This window comes from Lynx canadensis, chromosome C1 (assembly GCF_007474595.2).
Source record: "Lynx canadensis isolate LIC74 chromosome C1, mLynCan4.pri.v2, whole genome shotgun sequence".
NCBI lineage: Eukaryota > Metazoa > Chordata > Mammalia > Carnivora > Felidae > Lynx > Lynx canadensis.
In genome coordinates, this window is record NC_044310.1 from 116,367,717 (window position 1) to 116,387,625 (window position 19,909).

Sequence of the window (19,909 nt, forward strand, 5' to 3'; positions counted from 1 at the left end):
ACCTTTTCGGGTGAAGTATCTCAATGTAAAGCAGTGTGTCCAGCTGCTAATCTGGAAAACGAATACATTCTTTTCCCTTTCCCCCTGGATTCCTAATTCCAACAGAACATGTGAATTACTTTCTCTGTTAGTACACAGGTCACATGGAGACCATTGAATCTTGATGGTACAGGCTTGCGGTTGGGAGCAACCGCTGCTGTGCTCTCAGGCTGCGTGACTGTGATTCGACCTCTGTGCCGATGCTGGCCTTTGGAGCAGTTTGGGTTCGGGGGTTTTTCTAGTTGCGTGTTTGCTTTTTTTACCTTCTGTGTAGCTATCGGGCTTTCAACTGTCACTTGTCATTAACATCACTGTGCTTAACACCCATGCCCCCTTCTCACTGTTCCTATACTTAGTTGCTTCTAATCTGGTTGGGGGTGGGGGGAGGGGAACAACGATAAGAAAGTGTGCTAGATTTTATTTCCAAAGGGAGTAAATAAAAAGACTGATTGGGACTCTTAAAGCTCATTTAAAAAAAACTCAACACTGGCTGCTCGGTGACCCTTTCCCCCACCTCCCTTCCTAGGGAGGCGTTTCCATGCAGACATTGGTGAAGAAACACACTCCTCCGCGGGGCATCACATCATTATGGGACCTCTTGAGTACATTTGGCCAAGTTATAATTCACTGTTAGAAATACAAGCCCACTGAGGGCCGAATCTGCACTGCTTCCGTTCTCTTCGCGCTTTGCCAGTGTCCGCGTGGCATCCCCGTACTGTAGCCCTTAGCCCAAGCCCCGCGTTCCTTTGCCAACAGGCATCCTTCCTGTGGCTGCCAGGTTACCTGCCCAGGACAGGAGGATGTCAAAAGAATAGAAACTAAATGTTGAGGGCTTTTATGTTTGCTTTACACAGCCAGTTGTCCCTCACAGATATTAAAATATGAGGAGAAAGTCTTCTTATCCATCTGATTACAATCTCCTGTGCGCTTCATTCTGTTGTAGATCCACGTGTTCGGTTGGTATCATTGTCCCTTTGCCTGAAGATCTCCCTTGAACATTTCTTAGGAGTGCAGGTGTCGTGGTGATGAATTCTTTTTTTTTTTTTTTTGGTGTTGTCTGAGTACATTTTTATTTAGCCTTTTTAAAAATTTATTTATTTTTAATTTTTTAAAATGTTTATTTATTTTTGAGAGAAGGAGAGACAGAGCGTGAGCAGGGGAGGGGCAGAGAGAGAAGGAGACACAGAATCGGAAGCATGCTCCAGGCTCTGAGCAAGCGGTCAGCCCAGAGCCCGACGTGGGGCTCGAACTCACAAACTGTGAGATCGTGACCTGAACCGAACGACTGAACCACCAGGATGCCCCTAGCCTTTATTTTTAGAAGATAAATTTTTGGTGGATAGAGAATTCTAGGTTAATACTTTCTTGTCACCATTTTCAAGATGCTGTTCCTTTGTCTTTTGGCACACACAGTTTCTGATGAAGCCCACTGTCATTTTGTTCCTGTGTAAGTATTGTGTCTTTTTTCTCTCTCTGGCTCCTGCGGGAAGTACAATTTTGTGTGTGTTTGATGCTTGTTACTATCCCACAGGTCTGAGTTTCTATTCTTATTTACTTTTCTCAGGCTTTCTTCTTTTCTTAATTTTGGTTAAATTTTATTGCCAGGTGTTTAAATTCCCTGTTTGTTTGTTTTTTTTCCAGCTGATTGTGTCTAATCTGCATTTATCCCATTCAGTGAAATTTTCATTTCAGATACTGTGTTTTCTTAATTTCCAGAAGTTCCACTTGGTCCTTTTAATAAAAAGCCTTAGGAGCACCTGGGTGGCTTAGTTAAGCGCCCAACTTCAACTCAGGTCACGATTCCGCAGTTTGTGGGTTCGGGCCCTGCATCAGGCTCTGTGCTGACAGCTCAGAGCTTGGAGCCTGCTTTGGATTCTGTGTCTCCCTCTCTCTTTGCCCTTCCCTGGCTAGTGCTCTGTGTCTGTCTCTCAAAAATGAATAAAAATGTTAAGACATTTTTTTAAAAAACCTTCTTTCTCATTATATCTATTTGTTCTTTTAATATTTGGACACAGTTGTAGCAGTTTTAATATTCTTACCTGCTGGTTCCATCATCTTTGTCATTTCTTAATTGGTTACTATTTTCTGATGTTTTTTCCCCTCCTGATTGTGTGCCACATTTTTCTGTTTCTCCTTCTCTTGATGAAATTTTGATTAGGTGTTGTGTATTGTGAATGCTATATTGTCAAGTGTTTGCATTTGTTATGTTCCTTTAAAGAATGTTCTGCTTTGCTTTGGCAGAGCAGTTTTTTTTCGTTTGTTTGTTCGTTTGTTTTAAGAGAAAGAGAGCATTCGCATGCATGTGGGCATGTGGTGGGAGGGAGAGAGAGCGAGAAAGAGAGATTGAGAGAGAGAGAGAGAGAGAGAGAGAGAGAGAGAGAGACAGAGAGAGAGAAAATCCCAAGTAGGCTCCACACTCAGCATGGAGCCCTACATGGGGCTGGATCCCACAAACCTGGGATCTCATGACCTGAGGTGAAATCAAGAGTCAGACCTCAACTGGCTGAGCCACGCAGGCGCCCCTGGCAGAGCGGTTTTAAGTTACTTGCACGTCTAACCCCCTTGAGGCCTGTTTTTAAACTTTGATAGGGTAGGCTTAATGTAACCTTCCGTCCAGAAATAGTTCAACCCTACTATTAAGGCCTGCCCTTGCAGGGTCTCACTGAGTGCCTTGGGTGAGTCTCCAAGAACATTCTACTCTGGTACTGGAACACTGACCTACTTTGTGCAGACATTGGGAATTGTTCAGTTTATAGCTTCCTGGTCATTTTTCGCCTTCCCTTGTGTGCGGAATTGTACTCCCACATGATGGCCTAGAACTTGGTACATTTCTAGAGCTCTCATTTTGTGTAGCTTCCTGTTTCCTAGCACTCTGCCTGTACCTTACGGCCCGGCCCCTCAGCGTCCCTGAGCTCTGATTTCCGTTTTCTCAACTTGCCGAGGCTTCTAGGTTCAATTTAGGGTCTCGTTCCTTGTACTTGGTGGTCTGGGAATTATCTCCAGGCGGGAAGTTGGGTAACTATGTAGCTCACCTGGTTTGTTTCCCTCTCAGGGCTCACAGTTCTGCTCTGTCCCTTGTCCCATCTGAAATAGTTGTTTTATGTACCCTGTCTGGTTTCTGGCTATTTGCTGAAAGAGGTTGAGTTTGGTCCTTGAAAATCCATCATTGCTTCAATAGAGAAATCCCAGGAAATCCAGTGACATGGGCCCTCTGAAAATAATTTCCACTAAGTGAATATAGTTCTCAGTGGAGTGCCTGCCCACGTTAGAAAAATTACACAGACTTTACATGAATTTCTGAGTGAAGCATGATGGTGTCTTCACTTCCCCTGTTCATTATGCACCTTTCCCACAGACTGGAACTGTTCCTGTAGTGATTAGAGCTCCCCTGAGGGCGGATGGGCTGAGAACAGGTCTTGTCACTGCTAATACTGGCAGCGCTCAATGGTTGACCTTCCCTTTGGGTTGTTTTCGTTCTTTACATCAGACTCAGTTTTACTCTTGGAAGGGACCTTGTTAATATGCTTACAGTCCAAGAATCACCTTTTGAATCCACATAGGTAAGTCGATACTAATAGACCAGTGAACATCTGAATCAGTGGGAAAGTGATGTGTGTATTAAAGGAACCATCTGTGAAAGAGGATTGCTTGATAAGGTGATCTAGGAAATTTAAAGGAATGTTGAAGGCAGGTAATTTGCACAAGGATATGCATTTAGAAGGATGGATCAGCTCCCAACAGTGTCGAATAAAAGAAGCCGTGTAGTTTGAAGTGGATTGTTGGTGAGTTGTGAGAAACAGTAGGGTCATGATTAGACACCGGACTTGACTGTTGATAGTTGAACCAAGCAGCCAACAGGTCAAGAAAACAGGCTTGTATTTGTGTTTTCTGTTCGACATTTATTTACTTCAGATGTATTGGAAAAGATCTAGCTCCCTTATTCAGAAATCATGAATATTGCCAGTTACAGATTTTTGTTTCCTTTATTTTAAATTACTCTTGGTTCTCTGTTTAAGCCTCCTGAATGACTCACAGTTGCTGTATAAGCCCATGGTACTCTGTATAAGTGCGCCATGATAGCGTTAATTGTGTCATCCGAATGTTGTTCCTAAATATGTTGATTATTTTAAAAGCCCAAAGATGTTTTTTTCTTTTTCTTTCTTTTTTCTTTTTTTAAAGGTCTGTTTATTTTGAGAGAGAGAGTGTGCGCAAGCAGGAGAGGGGCAGAGAGAGAGGGAGAATCCCAAGCAGGTTCAATGTGGTCAGTGTGCAGAGCTTGAACTCAGGAAACCAGGAGCTCATGGCCTGAGCCGAAATCCAGAGTCGGATGCTTAACCGACTGAGCCACTCAGGCGCCCTTTTCTTTTTTCTTTTTAATTTTAAATGCAACCTAAGGAATATTCCTTGGATCCACTAATGCTTAGAAAATTTTGGAATTAATGAAGAAACAGTGCTCAACTCCAACAAAAGAGAAATGAAACATTGACGAGGAAGCATTTATTTCCACCTGTCAAACTGGTTGACATTTAAAAATGGTCATATTGTGTTGGCAGAGGTGTGACCAGTTGGGCACTTCTTTGAACTTCCAGGGAAAAAAAAAATACATGACCTCTCTGAAAATAAATTTGGCAGTGTATACTAAAAATTTTAATACTCTTTGACCCAGTAGGTATTGCTTCTAGGTTTTGGTTTTTTTCTTAAAATTGTGATAAATTTAAACAGAAATGCCGGTAGGAAGGTGTTTGTTGCAATGTTATTTCTAATGGTGACGTATTGGAACCACCCTGAATGCCTAACAAGACCATTTCAGTTGTGATATTTTCTCATCACAGAGTACCATGCAACCACTAAGACAGCATTTACAAAGAATATTTTATCACCTGGGAAAATGTGCATAATTGAAATAAGCAAAATGCCAAATGATGTATAGTCTCGCATCAGCTGTTATTAAAAAAAAATGCATGCAAGAAAGGTCAGAAATATGCAAAATGTTGAAGTAATTGTATGAGGTGGTGGTTTTATGAGAGGTTGTTTTCTTCTTTATGTTTTCTCTGTTTTCCAAAATTGGAGCCAGGAGAGCATTCTAGGTATGTGAAAGCAAACATGATGTTTGTATCTGCATTCTGGACTTACCTAAGGCCTTTCTAGACCCCGGACTGGCACCTCACATCCCAAGAGTAGGCACACCGTTCATCTCTAAGGCTAGTTTGTTGTTTTACATTCGGGTGGAAAAAGTACCTTTTTTTTTTTTTTTTTTTTTTAAAACAATGATTTCTCTGCTTACTCTTCAGATAAAAATTTTGATGATGAAGATTCTGTGGATGGTAATAGACCTTCCTCTGCTAGTTCTACATCATCCAAAGCTCCACCCAGCTCAAGGAGAAACGTTGGAATGGGGACCACCCGCCGGCTTGGTTCCTCCTCTCTTGGATCCAAGTCTTCAGGTAAGACCACCGTGTGGGGTGCTGTAGAGTCAGCTCTGCCAGCTCTTAAAACCAGATGTACTACTGCCTTCCGTGTCTGTCCTTCGGGATGAAGTGGTCCTGTTTGCAGTATGTTTCTACTCACTGTGATTTATGTTAGCACTGTGCTGTCCGTGCTGATAGGGTAGAAGTTTGAGCCGCTGTGTTGCCACGGGTTGGTAAGGGGGGAGCCGGTAGGAGAATATGGCTAGTTCAGAGGCCAGCATAGCTGGGAGCCAGGGCAGGAGTGCACCCTGATGGCTTTATTCGTCCATGAGGCTCCAGCGATGGCCTGCAATTACTGTGGGGACTTTTTTGTCAGTTTCTGTCTACCAACACTGAGACTTCCCAGAAGTCAGATGGTGTGCCTTCTGTGTTTTGTTCCTACGAGTAGCATTATTCCTTGTGAAACCGGAATGAATGTTGACCTAAGTAAATGGTAAGGCTCAGCTCCCTAAAGCTTTGAACATTGATTTACAAAGATACCTTAGTCTCAGTCTCTCCTCTGCCACTCCGCAATGCAGACGATTTGAGTCCTTGTTATATACAACTTGCATTTTGCTGTCACATGTAAAATTGACACACAGATCTCTTCGCTTTACATTGTGTGGCCTCTGCCTTTAGAACTGGTTGTTAGCGTCAGGCTTTTGAGCTTGGCTGGATGAGCTAAGTTAAAACAGCGGGAAGGATTGACTTAGAATGCCGCCTCCTGGTGTTCTTTCTGGCCTGCTGAACTGGCCCTAGAGTGTTGGGGTCGTGCCTCTGTCAGCTTGGTGCCTCTGCTGCCAGCTTCTCTCTCCATGTTAAGTAGCTGTGCTGATGGCTGACATGGGTGTTCACACCACAGATGGCAGGAGGAAAAAGCTGTGCCTTTGTTGGTGTTCTCAGTCCTTTCTATCTGTGTTTTTGTTTATGTTTTTGTTTGTTTTTGGTGCGTTAAAATTTTTTTTTTGTAATTGAGTTTAAATTCACAAAACATCAAATTAACCGTTTATTTATTTTTAATAAGTTTCTAAAAGTTTACTTACTTATTTTTGAGAGAGAGAGGCATGCCGGCAGGGGAGGGGCAGAGAGAGGAAGAGGGAGAATACCAAGCAGACTGCAGGGTTGGCATGGAGCCTGATACGGGGCTCGAACTCATGAAACTGCGAGATCACAACCTGAGCCAAAATCAAACGTCAGATGCTCAACTGACTGAGCCACTCAGGTGCCCCAAATTAACCATTTTAACGGTAACCATCCAGTGGCATTTCATGTATTCACAGTGTTGTGCAGCCACCACCTGTGTCCAGTTCCAGAAAAGCTTTTCCACTCCTGAAAGGAAGCCCCGGACCCTTTAAACAGTCGCTCCCCATTTCTTCCTTCCCCCAGCCCCTGGTGATCAGCAGTCTGCATTTTGCCTCTAGGCATTTGCCTATTCTAGGTATTTCAGAGAAATGGAGTCATGTAAATGTGATCTTTTGTGTCTGGCTCCTTTCATGTAGGGTAATGTTTTTACAGTTCATCTGTGTTACAGCATGTACCCAGTATTTCATTCCTCTATGACTGAACCACCTTTCTCATCTTTCATTGGAAAAATCTATTCTTGGGAGGCATCAGTTCCATAAATGAGGCTTAGAAATTTCTACATCATTAGACCCCTTTGATTTCCTTCCCATCCCGCACCCATACCCCTTCCAAAAGTCCCAGCTCTAGATTATGTAGAGATCTTGGCCCTGCTCTTACCCTTTTTTCTATTTTGTTTAAACACCGCAGTCATGAATTTCCTTGTTGACTCCTCCTTGTCTGATTCTGGGGCTCATGGACCATGGTTGGTCTCTGAGTCCCTTAACGTATGTGGGTACGTGATGCAGCACTTATCCAGGGCAGCGCTCCGGACCTGTCTGCTCAGGGGGATTCAGTCTTTGTACCAAAACAGGTACTGAGCACCAAGTGACGGTGTGATGTTACTGTCATGTGACCACAGCTATGAACTCGGTGTGAGGAATCTTCATTGAAAGTGAGGACACGCATTTGTTGCTCCCAGAATCGTCTTTAAAGCCTTGTCTACGTTTGAGGACCCTAAACACCAAATAACTTGTCTGCAAAGAAACACTAGAAAAGCACTCAGACTAATCAGTGTAATTCATTTTTTTAAATATGGAATTTATTGTCAAATTGGTTTCTGTCAGTGTGAATCATTAACAATGAGGGTTTCAAGGGTGATCTTAAACCCCAATTTTAAAACCTTTATTCTGAAAAAACAAAAAAAGATTTGACAAAATGCCACATGATCTTCATGTGTGAAGTAGAGTTCATGTTAGCGAAAGAAAAAACTCTCTCTCAAATGATAGCAATTAACCTTTAAGTATACAGAGCATCTTACAACACCTTTAGGAGGGAAAATTCTTACTAGTGCATAAGTAAAAAATTGACCCAGTTACCATGTGTTCAAGGAAATGGAAATGTTTTGAGAGTAATACAAAGTTGAAATGAAATGTTAAATTCTTGAGCACTTATTTGAATATTTCACAAATTTGTTATACTAGATGCCTAAAAATAACATAACCTAATTTATTCCCCAAAGGATTAAATTTTCTATTATATACCTGTTTATTAGATTAATATATGACTGCAGTATAATTGATGTATGTCACTTAAAGGCTAACTGTCCTCCTTAACACATAGTCTCTTTAAGTGACTTTACACTAACGTATGTAGTATTGTAGAATCATGACATTTCATCTCTATATTCAGAGTTAGTAATGTTTGTCAGTTCCACAACACTCTAAATTTTTATTAAGGCTTGTAAAAAAGCCACAAATCTTCCATAATGTAATGGGGATTGTGTGTGTTCAGACTACCCCTGCGCGCACCATTCACATTTTGAAAATCAATCTTATTTATAGCTGCAAAAGAAGGAGCTGGTGCTGTTGATGAAGAGGACTTTATTAAAGCATTTGATGACGTACCTGTAGTACAGGTGAGTGAGAATATTCGAGTTTGATTAAAAACAGGTAAGCTTACTCGTCAAATTTTAGTTTTCAGATACATGATATGTGAGGCCCCCTTCTAGGGGAGGTATTTTTACCTCTTAAGACCTACTGCAGGTCTGCACTTGCAGATGAGAGGACATCGGTGCCTTGTATCGCTAAAATGCACAGCAGAAGTGAAGTGATCTTTCAGTAGGGACTGGAGAGAAGTTGCTTGCTTGATCTAGTAGTACGTTTGTGGCTTAGGTCACGTAAATGAAAAAGAAAATCAATGACTAGGTGTGAGAACAAAGAAGCATGCCTAGAAAAATTTTTAAATTTCAAGGACTGCAATGTCTGAAAAGCTATAAAGAACAGATTAATAAAAGCTCAAGTTTATGCCACCTTGATGCTTCATTTAAGTGCCTAACAGACGAAGCAGGGATTACTTATACGTTTGGAGTATGCACATTTTAAGTGCTTTGTGCCTCAGTGTCCTTTGTTGTTGACTGGGGGCTAATAACACTTGTCCTCAGCCTGCATCGAATGTGGTGCTCTGCCTGCGTGAGTCACTTGTTACCTGTTGCCTGGTTGCCATAAGTACCATAAGTCAGATAACCGGCACCATAGGCTCAGCTTGGGTTCAGCCTTACCTTAAGTCCTTGACCTTCCAAGCTTGCATCACTGTTGGTTGATTATTCCCCTACCTACCTTATTAGTAAGATGTAAGCGTAAATGAGAAAGAAGATTTGAAGAGAGTGTTGAAGTTACGTGTAAAATGTGGTATTCTAAATAATACTAAGAGTAATAAAGGCCTTGTGCATCACTGACAATTCCCCAGTCGGCTCCTTTCTCTTCTGTACATGAGATCATCTGTTAAGTTTACGGTGAAGCTGTGCTCAAAGCATGGTTATCTGTACTTGAGCATCAAATCTAGTGGGTATATATTCCCAATGGGAAGGAAGCTCATTCAAAGACAGATGTATCTGGAGGTTATCTCATAAGTCCTTCTGAAAAATGGAATTACTAAGTATTCTTGACTTTCTGTAATTAAAAACTAATCTTTGTTGATTCTGTAAATTTTCTTACATTGGTTGTAAATTAATTTTGCTTACAGATTTATTCCAGCCGAGACCTGGAGGAGTCCATAAACAAGATTAGGGAAATATTATCTGATGACAAGCATGATTGGGAACAAAGAGTAAATGCTGTAAGCCGTTGACTTCATGTGATTACATTTTCATTAGATTTATTTCAATGTTCTAAATACTGAATTATGCAATTGGGGTATAGCTCTGATGAATTTTAAGTAGTAAATGTTTTAAATATAAATCACCATATTTACACTTACCCTTTTAGTAGAGTACCTCATTTCTCTTCCTGTTTCTAAAACGGGCCAACCTGTGCCTTTAAGTATATCCTGTACTTTTAAAAAAGATGTAATGTGGAACGTCTGGAGACAGCCTCCACTCTTGCCTTAGTCCAGATTTAATTGTGACTGTTGGCCAGTAAGTTGGCTTTTCTTAGTGGCATTTTCAGGGTGTGTCCGTCTCTTCCTTTCTTTCTTCCTATCACTTGTTGGAAAGTTCTCTCCCTCTTTAAAAAAGTGGATTAATGAAATGTGAGGGGAGCATTACAGTGAAGGTATATCTTAGGAAAGCTGTTTTACAGCGGTTGGCTGGGCAGGAAGCAAGGCTGTGAAATGACTGCTACGTTCCATTCAAACTCAGACTAACCTTTTAGTAATGATACACTGGAGGATACTATATAAAAGACTGTAGGATCGCTTCTTCCTTCGAGTCATTTAACGGATAGCAGTTGGAGTTGGGTATTGGGGAAGGTAAGCTTTAGGGGAGGAGCAAAAATGTTTACAAGTAAAATATCTATTTTGTAGAATTGTGAGATATACTACATTTAAAACTTTTTACTTGTGATAGGTGGATTTGTTCAGTATGGTAGCGGGTACTGAATTGGCTGAATTCTTTCGGGAAAACTTTTGAGTCAAGTTAACTTTGATGTTGATTTCTCACAGTTGTTGGCTTCAGTTGTTTTATATATCCTGTTTTAAGGATTGTTGTGTGTATCTCTTAATTTTTTCCGTTCCACCAGCTGAAAAAGATCAGATCTTTACTTTTGGCTGGTGCCGCCGAGTACGATAACTTCTTTCAACATCTGCGTCTTTTGGACGGAGCCTTTAAACTATCTGCTAAGGACCTGCGGTCTCAGGTAGTGCGGGAAGCTTGCATCACATTGGGGTAAGGACTGCCACGCTTTAGATTCTCACACATCCTAAAATAGTCTCACTGCAGCGCTTCAGAGATGGTTCGTTGAATGTGCCCAGCAGGTCCCTTTAATGTACCTTCTGACTAGTCTCCAGCACCTATTCCATTTATTCTTCTGTTGGTGCTTTTATAGTATTACAATATTTCCTGCCCAATTACATAAAGTTTGACAGATTTTAAATGTTATTCAGTGACTTACCTCTGAAGCCTCTATTTGAAACTCGAAGCAATTATTATTAATAATTTTAGTATATGTGCTGCCGAAGCGAGCACAATTATTATTAATAATACAGAAAAAAGAAATAATATAAACTTCTGTCTCTTGGCTTTTTCATTGATTTTGCTGGCAGGATATAGCATGATTATCAAAGTTTTTGTTTGTTTCTAGAAGAGTACTGTATCTATAAAGTTACAAGTCAAAGGCAGATAGGACAGTAAAGTTTTACCCTAGCTAAAACTGTATCAGTGTTTGCAGCTGGAACTTCTGTGTTGAAAAGTATGTCAGAATGTCAAAGAAGCAGCAACAGCAAGGAGGTACTGCAGCTGTCTACAGTTTTGGCTGGGATCAGATATTGAAGCGTGTATAATACACGTGAAACGTGAAAGGTTTTTAACAGGGCAAAAGGAAAAGAGGGTGAGGGAGCTCTCTCAGTTCTACACTTAATTGGTATATGACCAATTTGTCTTTTGCTGTTTTTTAAAGAAATTTTTAACGTTATATTTATTTTTGAGAGAGAGAGCGTGCTCACGTGGGGGGAGGGCATCGAGGCGGGGAGGTGGACAGAGGATCCAAAGCAGGCTCCACACTGACGGCAGTGAGCCCGATGCGGGGCTCGAACTCACGAACTGCGAGTGATCGTGACCTGAGTCAAAGTCCGGACCTCAACCGACTGAGCCACCCGGGCGCCCCTGTCTTTTGCTGTTTTAAGACTAATTAGTTGGAAATGATTTATTTAAAAGAAATGAAAGGAACGAGCTCATGGGCTAATGTCTTTTGGCCAAGTCCACAGCATGCACACGGGAAGTGTTTTTAAAGTGTCTTATGTAGACACTTGCCTTTTATCTCTAGATAACTTTAAAGGAAAGCCTTACAGAATGTTAAGAGGTTTATATTGTTTCACTGTTTGCAAGGGATACAGCTACAGTGCAGTGTTCATTTCTTGTTGTAGGCATCTGTCATCAGTTCTGGGAAATAAATTTGACCATGGAGCTGAAGCCATTATGCCAACTATCTTTAATTTAATTCCAAACAGTGCCAAAATTATGGCCACTTCCGGTGTTGTAGCTGTTAGGTTAATCATTCGGGTAAGTATATTTTGGGGCCATACATAGAATAAGCAAGTGGTAATAAATGATGGTTGATAAGCAGTACTAGAGGCATTTTTCATTAGCAACATTATGTACAGTTGGAACCATGTTGTATATACGTATCAGCCTCCCCCCTCCTTAATTATCTATAGGAGTCTTTTTTTTTTTAATACTCCATAATGTGAATTATGAATATGGTGTACCTACTCATGTGTTGATTATTTACTCATCGTTGGCTTTAAATATTTGAATATCTGTATCTGCTTCTGGGGTTACACTTGGTTCTTTACTCCCAGTCATTCCACTTTAGGTATTTGTGTTTGTGGCTTTGTTACTCACCTAAAGTTTTTATTTAATTACTTGTGTTTAAGCCCAGGAACAAGATACTCTTTTCAGGTTTCTAAACACTCATTATTTAAATTTAAATAATTATCCAAGTAATTTATATACACGTTCCCAGTAAAACCTAATAGCTCACAAAGGCTTAAAATGAACATTCTCCACATCACCTTCTCCCCACCTTCAAGTCCCTTTTCCCCAGAGGCAACTCTTGAAACTGGGACGTGGTGATGCTAAAACCTATCCAGAATATTCCTGATTAAATCATTGTGGGTTACTTATTTGTATTATTTTTAGTTCTGTTTGCACTGCCTACTTGAAATATTAAACCCAAAGCCATCATTGAACATTCCCATTGAAACAGCATCAAAACATGTTGCTCTGCTGACCGCTATTGAACTCACTTAGATCTCCACTGCCGGATTATTTAGACTTCCCACCAGTCATTTGTTTTGCTGTTAGATTTATTTACATATCATCGGCTGGTCTGTTCAGGCTCTGTGAATTTTGTCATGGCCTTTGGTAATATCCAGTGAAATTTTTTTTCCTTTTTAAGCTCAGCCACATTCTAATCTGAATATTTATGTGCTTTAGGTAGTTTAGTAATGAAGTGGGTGTCTTAGTTTTTAGTTTTGTATTTTCAGGTGTTCACCTCCGTTTCTGTTCTTCTCTGCAGCACACACACATCCCTAGGCTAATACCTGTCATAACAAGCAACTGTACCTCTAAGTCTGTCGCAGTTAGAAGGTAAATTTTTAAACAGCTTCCTCATTATTTTTGAATTGTTTAAAAAGCAAAATAAGTTCCAAACTTCCGTCCATGGAAACAAATTCATGTTTGAGATGTTAAAATTATTTTAAGATCACTGCAGTAAATGGCTTTGGATTGAGGGATCATGATCTACATAGTCTGGAAAATAAATTTGGACAACCTCCATTATTTTGTGTGTATGTGAGAAAGAGAGGAGAGGGCGGGAGAGAGAGAGAGAACACGTGTGTCTGTGTGTGAGTTTATGAAAGGGGGCTCTGGAGAGAGTGGGGTAGAAGATGGCCTGTACATTTTTTCTAAGATAGTCCCTCTACTTAAATTGTTGGTATACCCCTTCTCTGAATGAAAGTGGTAATTGCACACAAGGAAAAAAAAATTATAAAAATTAACGGTAGTTCTTTACTATTGACATGGGTAGGAGGAGGTATATGTTGTCTCTGTCTTCTGACAGTGATTTCTGAGATTCTGAATCCCAACCAAGAGAGAGACCAACTATCCAGGAGATACCGTAGCTAGCTAGCCCTTTGTTCCCAAGTCCCTGCCTAGTCTTGTGTCCACATGAGCTGCCATAGATCACATCCCAGGAGTAGGGCCTCTTCTAGCTGGGATCTTGGGTTCTTGACTGTTGAGAATCTAATAAAATCTGTGGCCCCTCTTCCCAAGAAAATGTAAACACACAGAATATTTTATGTAGATTTTGAAGGGATTCATGGACACCAGTGGATATTCAGTGGACCGTATCAGGAGCTTCCTAGGGTAAATTCGTGGTTGGCCTGGGCAGCAGTCTCTTGACCACATTCCTGGAGTTCTTTGTCCGATCCTAGCCCAGTGAAAGAGCCCTTCAGTCTAAGCTTGGAACCCAGCTTCCTTTTGCTGCCCGCCATTTCCCTCCTTTTCTGGTATGTCACGTTGGTCCTGCTGGGTTTCCACGGTAGGGGAGCCTGCTAAGCGTGAGGCGGCCCCATAGCCATCTTATTAACAGCTCTGTGAAAGTCATGAGGGAGGAGGGGAATCATCCACCTTTGTAAAGCCAGGAAGGAAGAAATTGGCACCTTCCACTGAAAAAGCTTCATCTCTAACCGCATGGCTCACTTGTATATCACTGAGGAATGCAGTCTACCCTTGACCTGCAGTCCAGCGTCTCCTTCTAGAGATGAGAGGGTGAAGTCAGCAGGAGAGAGCGATGGTAGTGAACTTCAGAACCTGGCAGACTGCAGCTGAAGCATTACCTCTTCCCACTGACTAATCCTCTGACCCGCTGGGAACGAGAGTACCCCTGGGGCAGAGCTGTTCTGGGGGTTCAGTCATTGGGTAAAGGAGTTTGACATCTAGTGTAAGCTTAATAAACGATGCCAGCTGTTAGAATTTGTTGCTGCTGCTGATGTTATTGTCACTATTGTTTTAGGTTTCCAGGAGAAATTCAGAATGTGCAAGGCCAAGGTCCTCTGATGAGGTGAAACGGATGTTTGTTGTAGGATGTTTAGTGTATTAACTGGCAACAAAATACCATCTACTGCGTGCTTAAACAGCAGAAGTGTATTTTCTCACAGTTCTGGAGGCTGGAAGTCTGAGATCAGGGTGCCAGCATGGTTGAGTTCTAATGAGGGTCACTTGCAGCTGGCCGACTTCTTGCTGTGTCTTCACGTGGCGGAGAGAGATCTCATGCTCTCTGGGGTTTCTTCTTGGAAGGGCACCAGCCCAATCATTAGAGCCCCCATCTCATGAACTCGCATGAACCTAATGATCTCCTGAAGACCCCATCTCCAGATATTATCGTGTGGGCATTGGAACATAGGAATTTGGGGAGAACACTGTTCAGTCCACAGAATTGAGCAATTCTGGCCTTTGCTGCTAAACGAAGAGTAACCTACATTCACTGTGACAGTAGAAGTGTCTCCCCCTTAACCACTTTCTGAGTCACACACTCAGATTACTGTTCTTACATTTAGTCAGAGTGTGTATCAGTCAGAACCATGGGTCTTAATGCTGAAAGAAGTAATAGGGACCATCTCGTCCCTTTGCCTTCAGAAAGGTTAGGTCCTTCTGTTAGGTCCTCAGCCTGTACCTAGCTCGGCTTCGTAGAATTTGTAAGAAATGGATCGTACAGTCTCCCTGCCTTTGAGAAATTTATATCGTTAAATAGGGAGATTAAAAACAGTAACTCAGAGCAGTGTAAGAGTGAGTTAACAACACCTGTATCGTGGATTTAGGAATTCAGAGAGCAGTGATTAAAACCAACTGGTATATTCCAGTGACACTTGATAGGCAGGTTGAAAATTGAGTTGCATTTTGAATGATGAGTAGGAGTTGGTAAAGAAAAGAGACGAGTTCTAACCTGATGTGTTTAAATAATGATGTGTTAAACAAAGTCAACATTGATATACTTCTTTGAATGTTAGTCTGAAAAGTGAAAAATAAAACCTAACTTAAAGGTCATATTTTTGATTAAATAGATTGTTCTAACATGCATTTAAGACCAAAATTAGCACCAAAGATGGCTGTATTCACTAAGAGATAGATAAATATAAACATATACACACATGTTAAAGAAAAAAAGAGAGACAAGAAAAATCAGACCAGGAAATGACATGAAGAACGGAGGAGAAGTAGAATAAACATGGCCTAGGTTGGGACCAGTGTGGGGAGAGTGACAGAGGAGAGAGGATGCAGGTATGGGTAAGTGTCCTTCCTTGGAGAAAGTTTGCTTCACAACCAACATGCACACACGCGCAGACACGCACACTGTTGGCAGCTCCAGGACTGGGTTGAATAGCTCTGTGTGGTTCTAAGAAGAGCCCCCTTGTGCTCGTGGCACATGGGAACTGTCCCTCGTCTGTCTTGTTTGCTGGTTTATGTCTTGGTTACCGTTGTTATCTCTAACATCGAGGGTAGGTTTATTAAAGATTTATTGAGTAATTAATTATATGGGTTATTGAGGTTGTGAATTGAGAGGATCATGGGAACGACAGTCTGGTCATTAGAGAAAAATTACCCTCTTACTCGTTTCCTTGAATGAGTTCCTAAGACTACTAAGATTTACCCCCACGGAGATAAAGACCCTGGGCTTTTGACAAGTTCTAAAGAGGTAGGATCCAAAGGAGTGATGTAATCCAAAGGAGATGAGACCAGAGTTGTTTTCGTGCACAAATCAGACCAAGAAAGATTACAAAGGTGAAAAGGCTTGACGAGAAGGGATGTTGAAAGATTAAAGAGAGGAAATTAGATGAGTAGATTAGGGAAAAATCCATTTTAAGCACTACCTAGGATCTTCTTAGGAAAATTTGGAAAGCACTTTGTTTTTCAGGGTATTTTTTACTTTTTTTTCTTTTGTACAAGGCATTCTGTGAAATTAATGCAAGGAGCAATCGCCTGGTTCTGTAATAATGTACGCTGATTTTTTCTTTTTTTTGCACTCGTACATCTTATATTAACATATTATTTGAGGTGGTATAAAAACAAATGACAGTGATAGGCCCTTTTGGTAATGTTGCCACAAGGCTGCGGTTCCTGATTTGAGGGGAACTTTTGTATCCTGTCTCTTCTGTGTCTTGTGTATTTCCTTTCTGATCACAATTGATGCTTGATTACTTTTACTTGCTTAGGTTTTCAGTCACTGTTGATTCCAACTCGATGTTCCATTTTTTGAAGCCCATTAATTAGAAGGAATTTGCCAGTTCTAAAAAGTAGCATGGGAAGAAAAAAAGCTTTTATTTTCACTAACATAAAAATGACCAAATTACATATTCTTTTCTTTACAATCTTTAGGCGCTGTTTTGAATTTTTAGATTTACTTTTACAAGAATGGCAGACACATTCACTGGAACGGTAAGCATTTCTTTGGCTGTTTTTTCCCCTCTGAATTGAATCTTGAGATTTAATGTCTCAACAAGTGGTCCAACCTGCTTTTTTGTAGGAATCAAAGGAATCTAAGCATTTGTTTGCATGGCTACATTTGTTATTTCTACTGATGCGAGGCACTTAATATTGGCAGAAACTTTTAGTGAATTTCATTGATTACAATATTGTGTGCCTAGAGATGTGGACCATTGTGCACCATACCAACTACAAAGCCACAATTAACTTTTTTTTTTTAATTATTTTTTAATTCCTGTGTAGGTAACATACTGTTACATTAGTTTCAGGTGTACAACATAGTGATTCAGTGATTCTATACATTATTCAGTGCTCATCATAAGTGTCCTCTTAATACCCTTCATCTATTTCCCCCATCTCCCTCCCCTCTGACAACCATCAATTTGTTCTCTCTAGTTAAAGAGTCTGTTTTTTAGGGGTTCCTGGGTGGCTCAGTCAGTTAGGCATCTGACTCTTGGTTTTGGTTCAGGTCATGATCTCATGGTTTCATGAGTTCAAGCCCCACATCCAGCTGGCAGCGCACAGCCTGCTTGGGATATTCTCTCTCTCTCTCTCTCTCTCTCTTGGCTGAAGAATTTTTTCTGTCAGCACTTTGAATATATCATGCCACTCCCTTTTGGCTTGCCAAGTTTCTGCTGAAAAATCAACAGATAGCCTTAAGGAGTCTCCCTTGTATGTAACTGTTTTCTTTTATCTTGCTACTTCTAAAATACACTCTTTATCACTTCTTTTTGACTTTTTAATTACTATGTCTTGATGTGAACCTCCTTATGTTATTTTATTGGGGGCTCTTGATACCTCCTGTATCTAGATTTCTGTTTTCTTCCCCAGATTTGGGCAATTTTCAGCTATTATTTCTTCAAATAAATTTTCTAACCCCTTTTCTCTCTTTTCTTCTCTGGGATTCCCTATAATACAAATGTTACTATGCTTGATGGTGCCCTAAGTCTTTTCATTTTTTTTCCTCTCTCCTTTTCAGCTTGATTGCTTCCCATTATTCTGTCCCCAGTTGCTGATTCATTCTTCTGCTCTATCTATTCTACTATTTATTCCCTGTGGTGTATTTTTTAATTCAGTTTTTTGAGCTCTTCATCTCTGATGGGTTCTTTTTAATGTTTTCTTTCTCTTTGTTAATGGTCTCACTGACTTCCTCCACTCTTTTCTCAAGTCCAGTGAGTATCTTTATGACCATTACTTTAAATTCTCTGTTAGGCAGATTACTTACCTCCATTGTGCTTACGTCTCTTGCCTGATTTTGTCTTGTTCTTACACTGGGGACATAGTCCTTTCTCTCCTCATTTTGTCTAACTCTGTGTCTGTTTCTTTGTGTTAGAGAAGTCAGCTGCATCTTCTGCTTTTGAAGGTAGTTGCCTTATGAGGAAGAGGTTCTGTAGTGCCCTGCAGTGCCGTGTCCCCAGTTCACCAGAACCTGGCACTTCAAGGGTGTCTCCATGTGTGTTGTGTGTGCCCTGCTCTTGGGGCTGAGCCGCTTTTCCTTTCAGTCCAGTCGTCTGCATTGGCTCTCTGCCTGTTGTGGGCAGCATTTGATTGCTGTGTTGTTAATGGGCCGGTCCAGGGCCACCTGGGCTTGAGTCACGTCGGACTGGGCATCTGCTAGAGAGGTGGTGGTACCGAGCTGCCGGGCACTTTCCTTGTGTCCTCCCATGAGAAGCTTTCATTAGCGGGTTCATTAGACCAGCTGACTCCAGCCCACTGCTGGGGCCGCAGTCTGGCTGGGTGTGTGCTTATCTTCCTTCTTCCCCTCCTTCCCCAGGACAGGAGTCACATTGCAGAGGTGCTGATCCCTATCAGGGCTGCTTTCCTCCTGCCTGGCTTATGGTACAAGTTTTGCATAGGTTTGCTGTGGGGAGAGACCTGGAACCAAAGGCTTGGCTGGAGAGGGTGTGTCCACAGGAGAAGGCAGACATGCTGTGAGCAAGCTGGGTGGAACGTGTTGGCGCTGAGCTGGTTCCCGCAAGTGTTGGTGTGTCTAGGCAGGGGACCCACTAGCTCCTTTGTGCCTAAGGATTCCTGCCCCCCAGCACATGCTTAGAGATTAGTAAAGAAACGTCCCTCTTGTATACCCCAGGCATTTTTCAAAGTGTTGCTTCTGTGCTGTATCTCTGAGGGGCTGCTGTACTCGTTAAGGGTGGTGCCTCAGTTTCCTGTTTACCTCCTGCTGATTTTTAAAGTTTCAGGTGGTAACCCCATGATTGTAAGAACTCAAGAATTGTGCTCCTCTGGTTTTCATGTGGGTTCTCGTGCCTGGGGTGCGTGGTGTCAGGGTTTGGTCCTCTCCCTTGCGTGCGTCTTGAGTGTCTCTCCCTCTTGGGGAAAGCCGGTGAGCTCGTTTAGCTCCTACCACATCTGTGCCCTTCCTGCCCTCTTCAGGGTGGCCTCCTCTCTACACGTAGCTGTGGAGAGTCTGTCTGCCAATCTACAGGTGGTTTTCTGAGTTATTTCCACAGATGTGGGTGTTACCTAGTTACATCTGTGGGAGGAGGTGATCTTGGGGTCCTCTACTCTGCCATCTTCCCGAGAAGTCAGCCACAATTAACTCCTTATTGCCTCTCAGCCAGCTGCCTGACATTCGTGTCAGTTCCAACCAAGTAAATGTTCCAAGCTGCTCTTTGTAGGCCAGGTGTAACTCTTAGGTCCTTAAAGGAGTTCCACTCATCTGAAGGTTTTCTTTTTGATCCCCCTGTATCAGACACTTAGCAGTTTTCTCTTTATTCAGGTTGATGTGTGGTAAGTTTCACATCATGAAGATAAAAGGCAGGATTATGGCAGAATTCTTAAGAAACAGGTCTCTTAATTTTAAGATTCATTCTTTCCCATTTTTAGTTCCTTTGAATTTCAGGTGCCTGTTACTCTTTCTGCATTACAT

General features: G+C 41.5%; 1 protein-coding gene across 1 annotated transcript in view; it reads left to right on the top strand.

Annotated features, from left to right (window-relative positions):
- The window catches only part of CLASP1 (cytoplasmic linker associated protein 1), a 170,322-nt gene that overhangs the window by 41,944 nt on the left and 108,469 nt on the right, over window positions 1-19,909 (top strand). Inside the window, exons 4-10 of the mRNA XM_030323685.1 lie at window positions 5,331-5,483; window positions 8,390-8,463; window positions 9,570-9,662; window positions 10,562-10,707; window positions 11,904-12,039; window positions 13,058-13,128; window positions 16,915-16,974. Coding sequence (XP_030179545.1) covers window positions 5,331-5,483; window positions 8,390-8,463; window positions 9,570-9,662; window positions 10,562-10,707; window positions 11,904-12,039; window positions 13,058-13,128; window positions 16,915-16,974 — 733 coding nt within the window. The remainder of the gene's footprint in view (window positions 1-5,330; window positions 5,484-8,389; window positions 8,464-9,569; window positions 9,663-10,561; window positions 10,708-11,903; window positions 12,040-13,057; window positions 13,129-16,914; window positions 16,975-19,909) is intronic.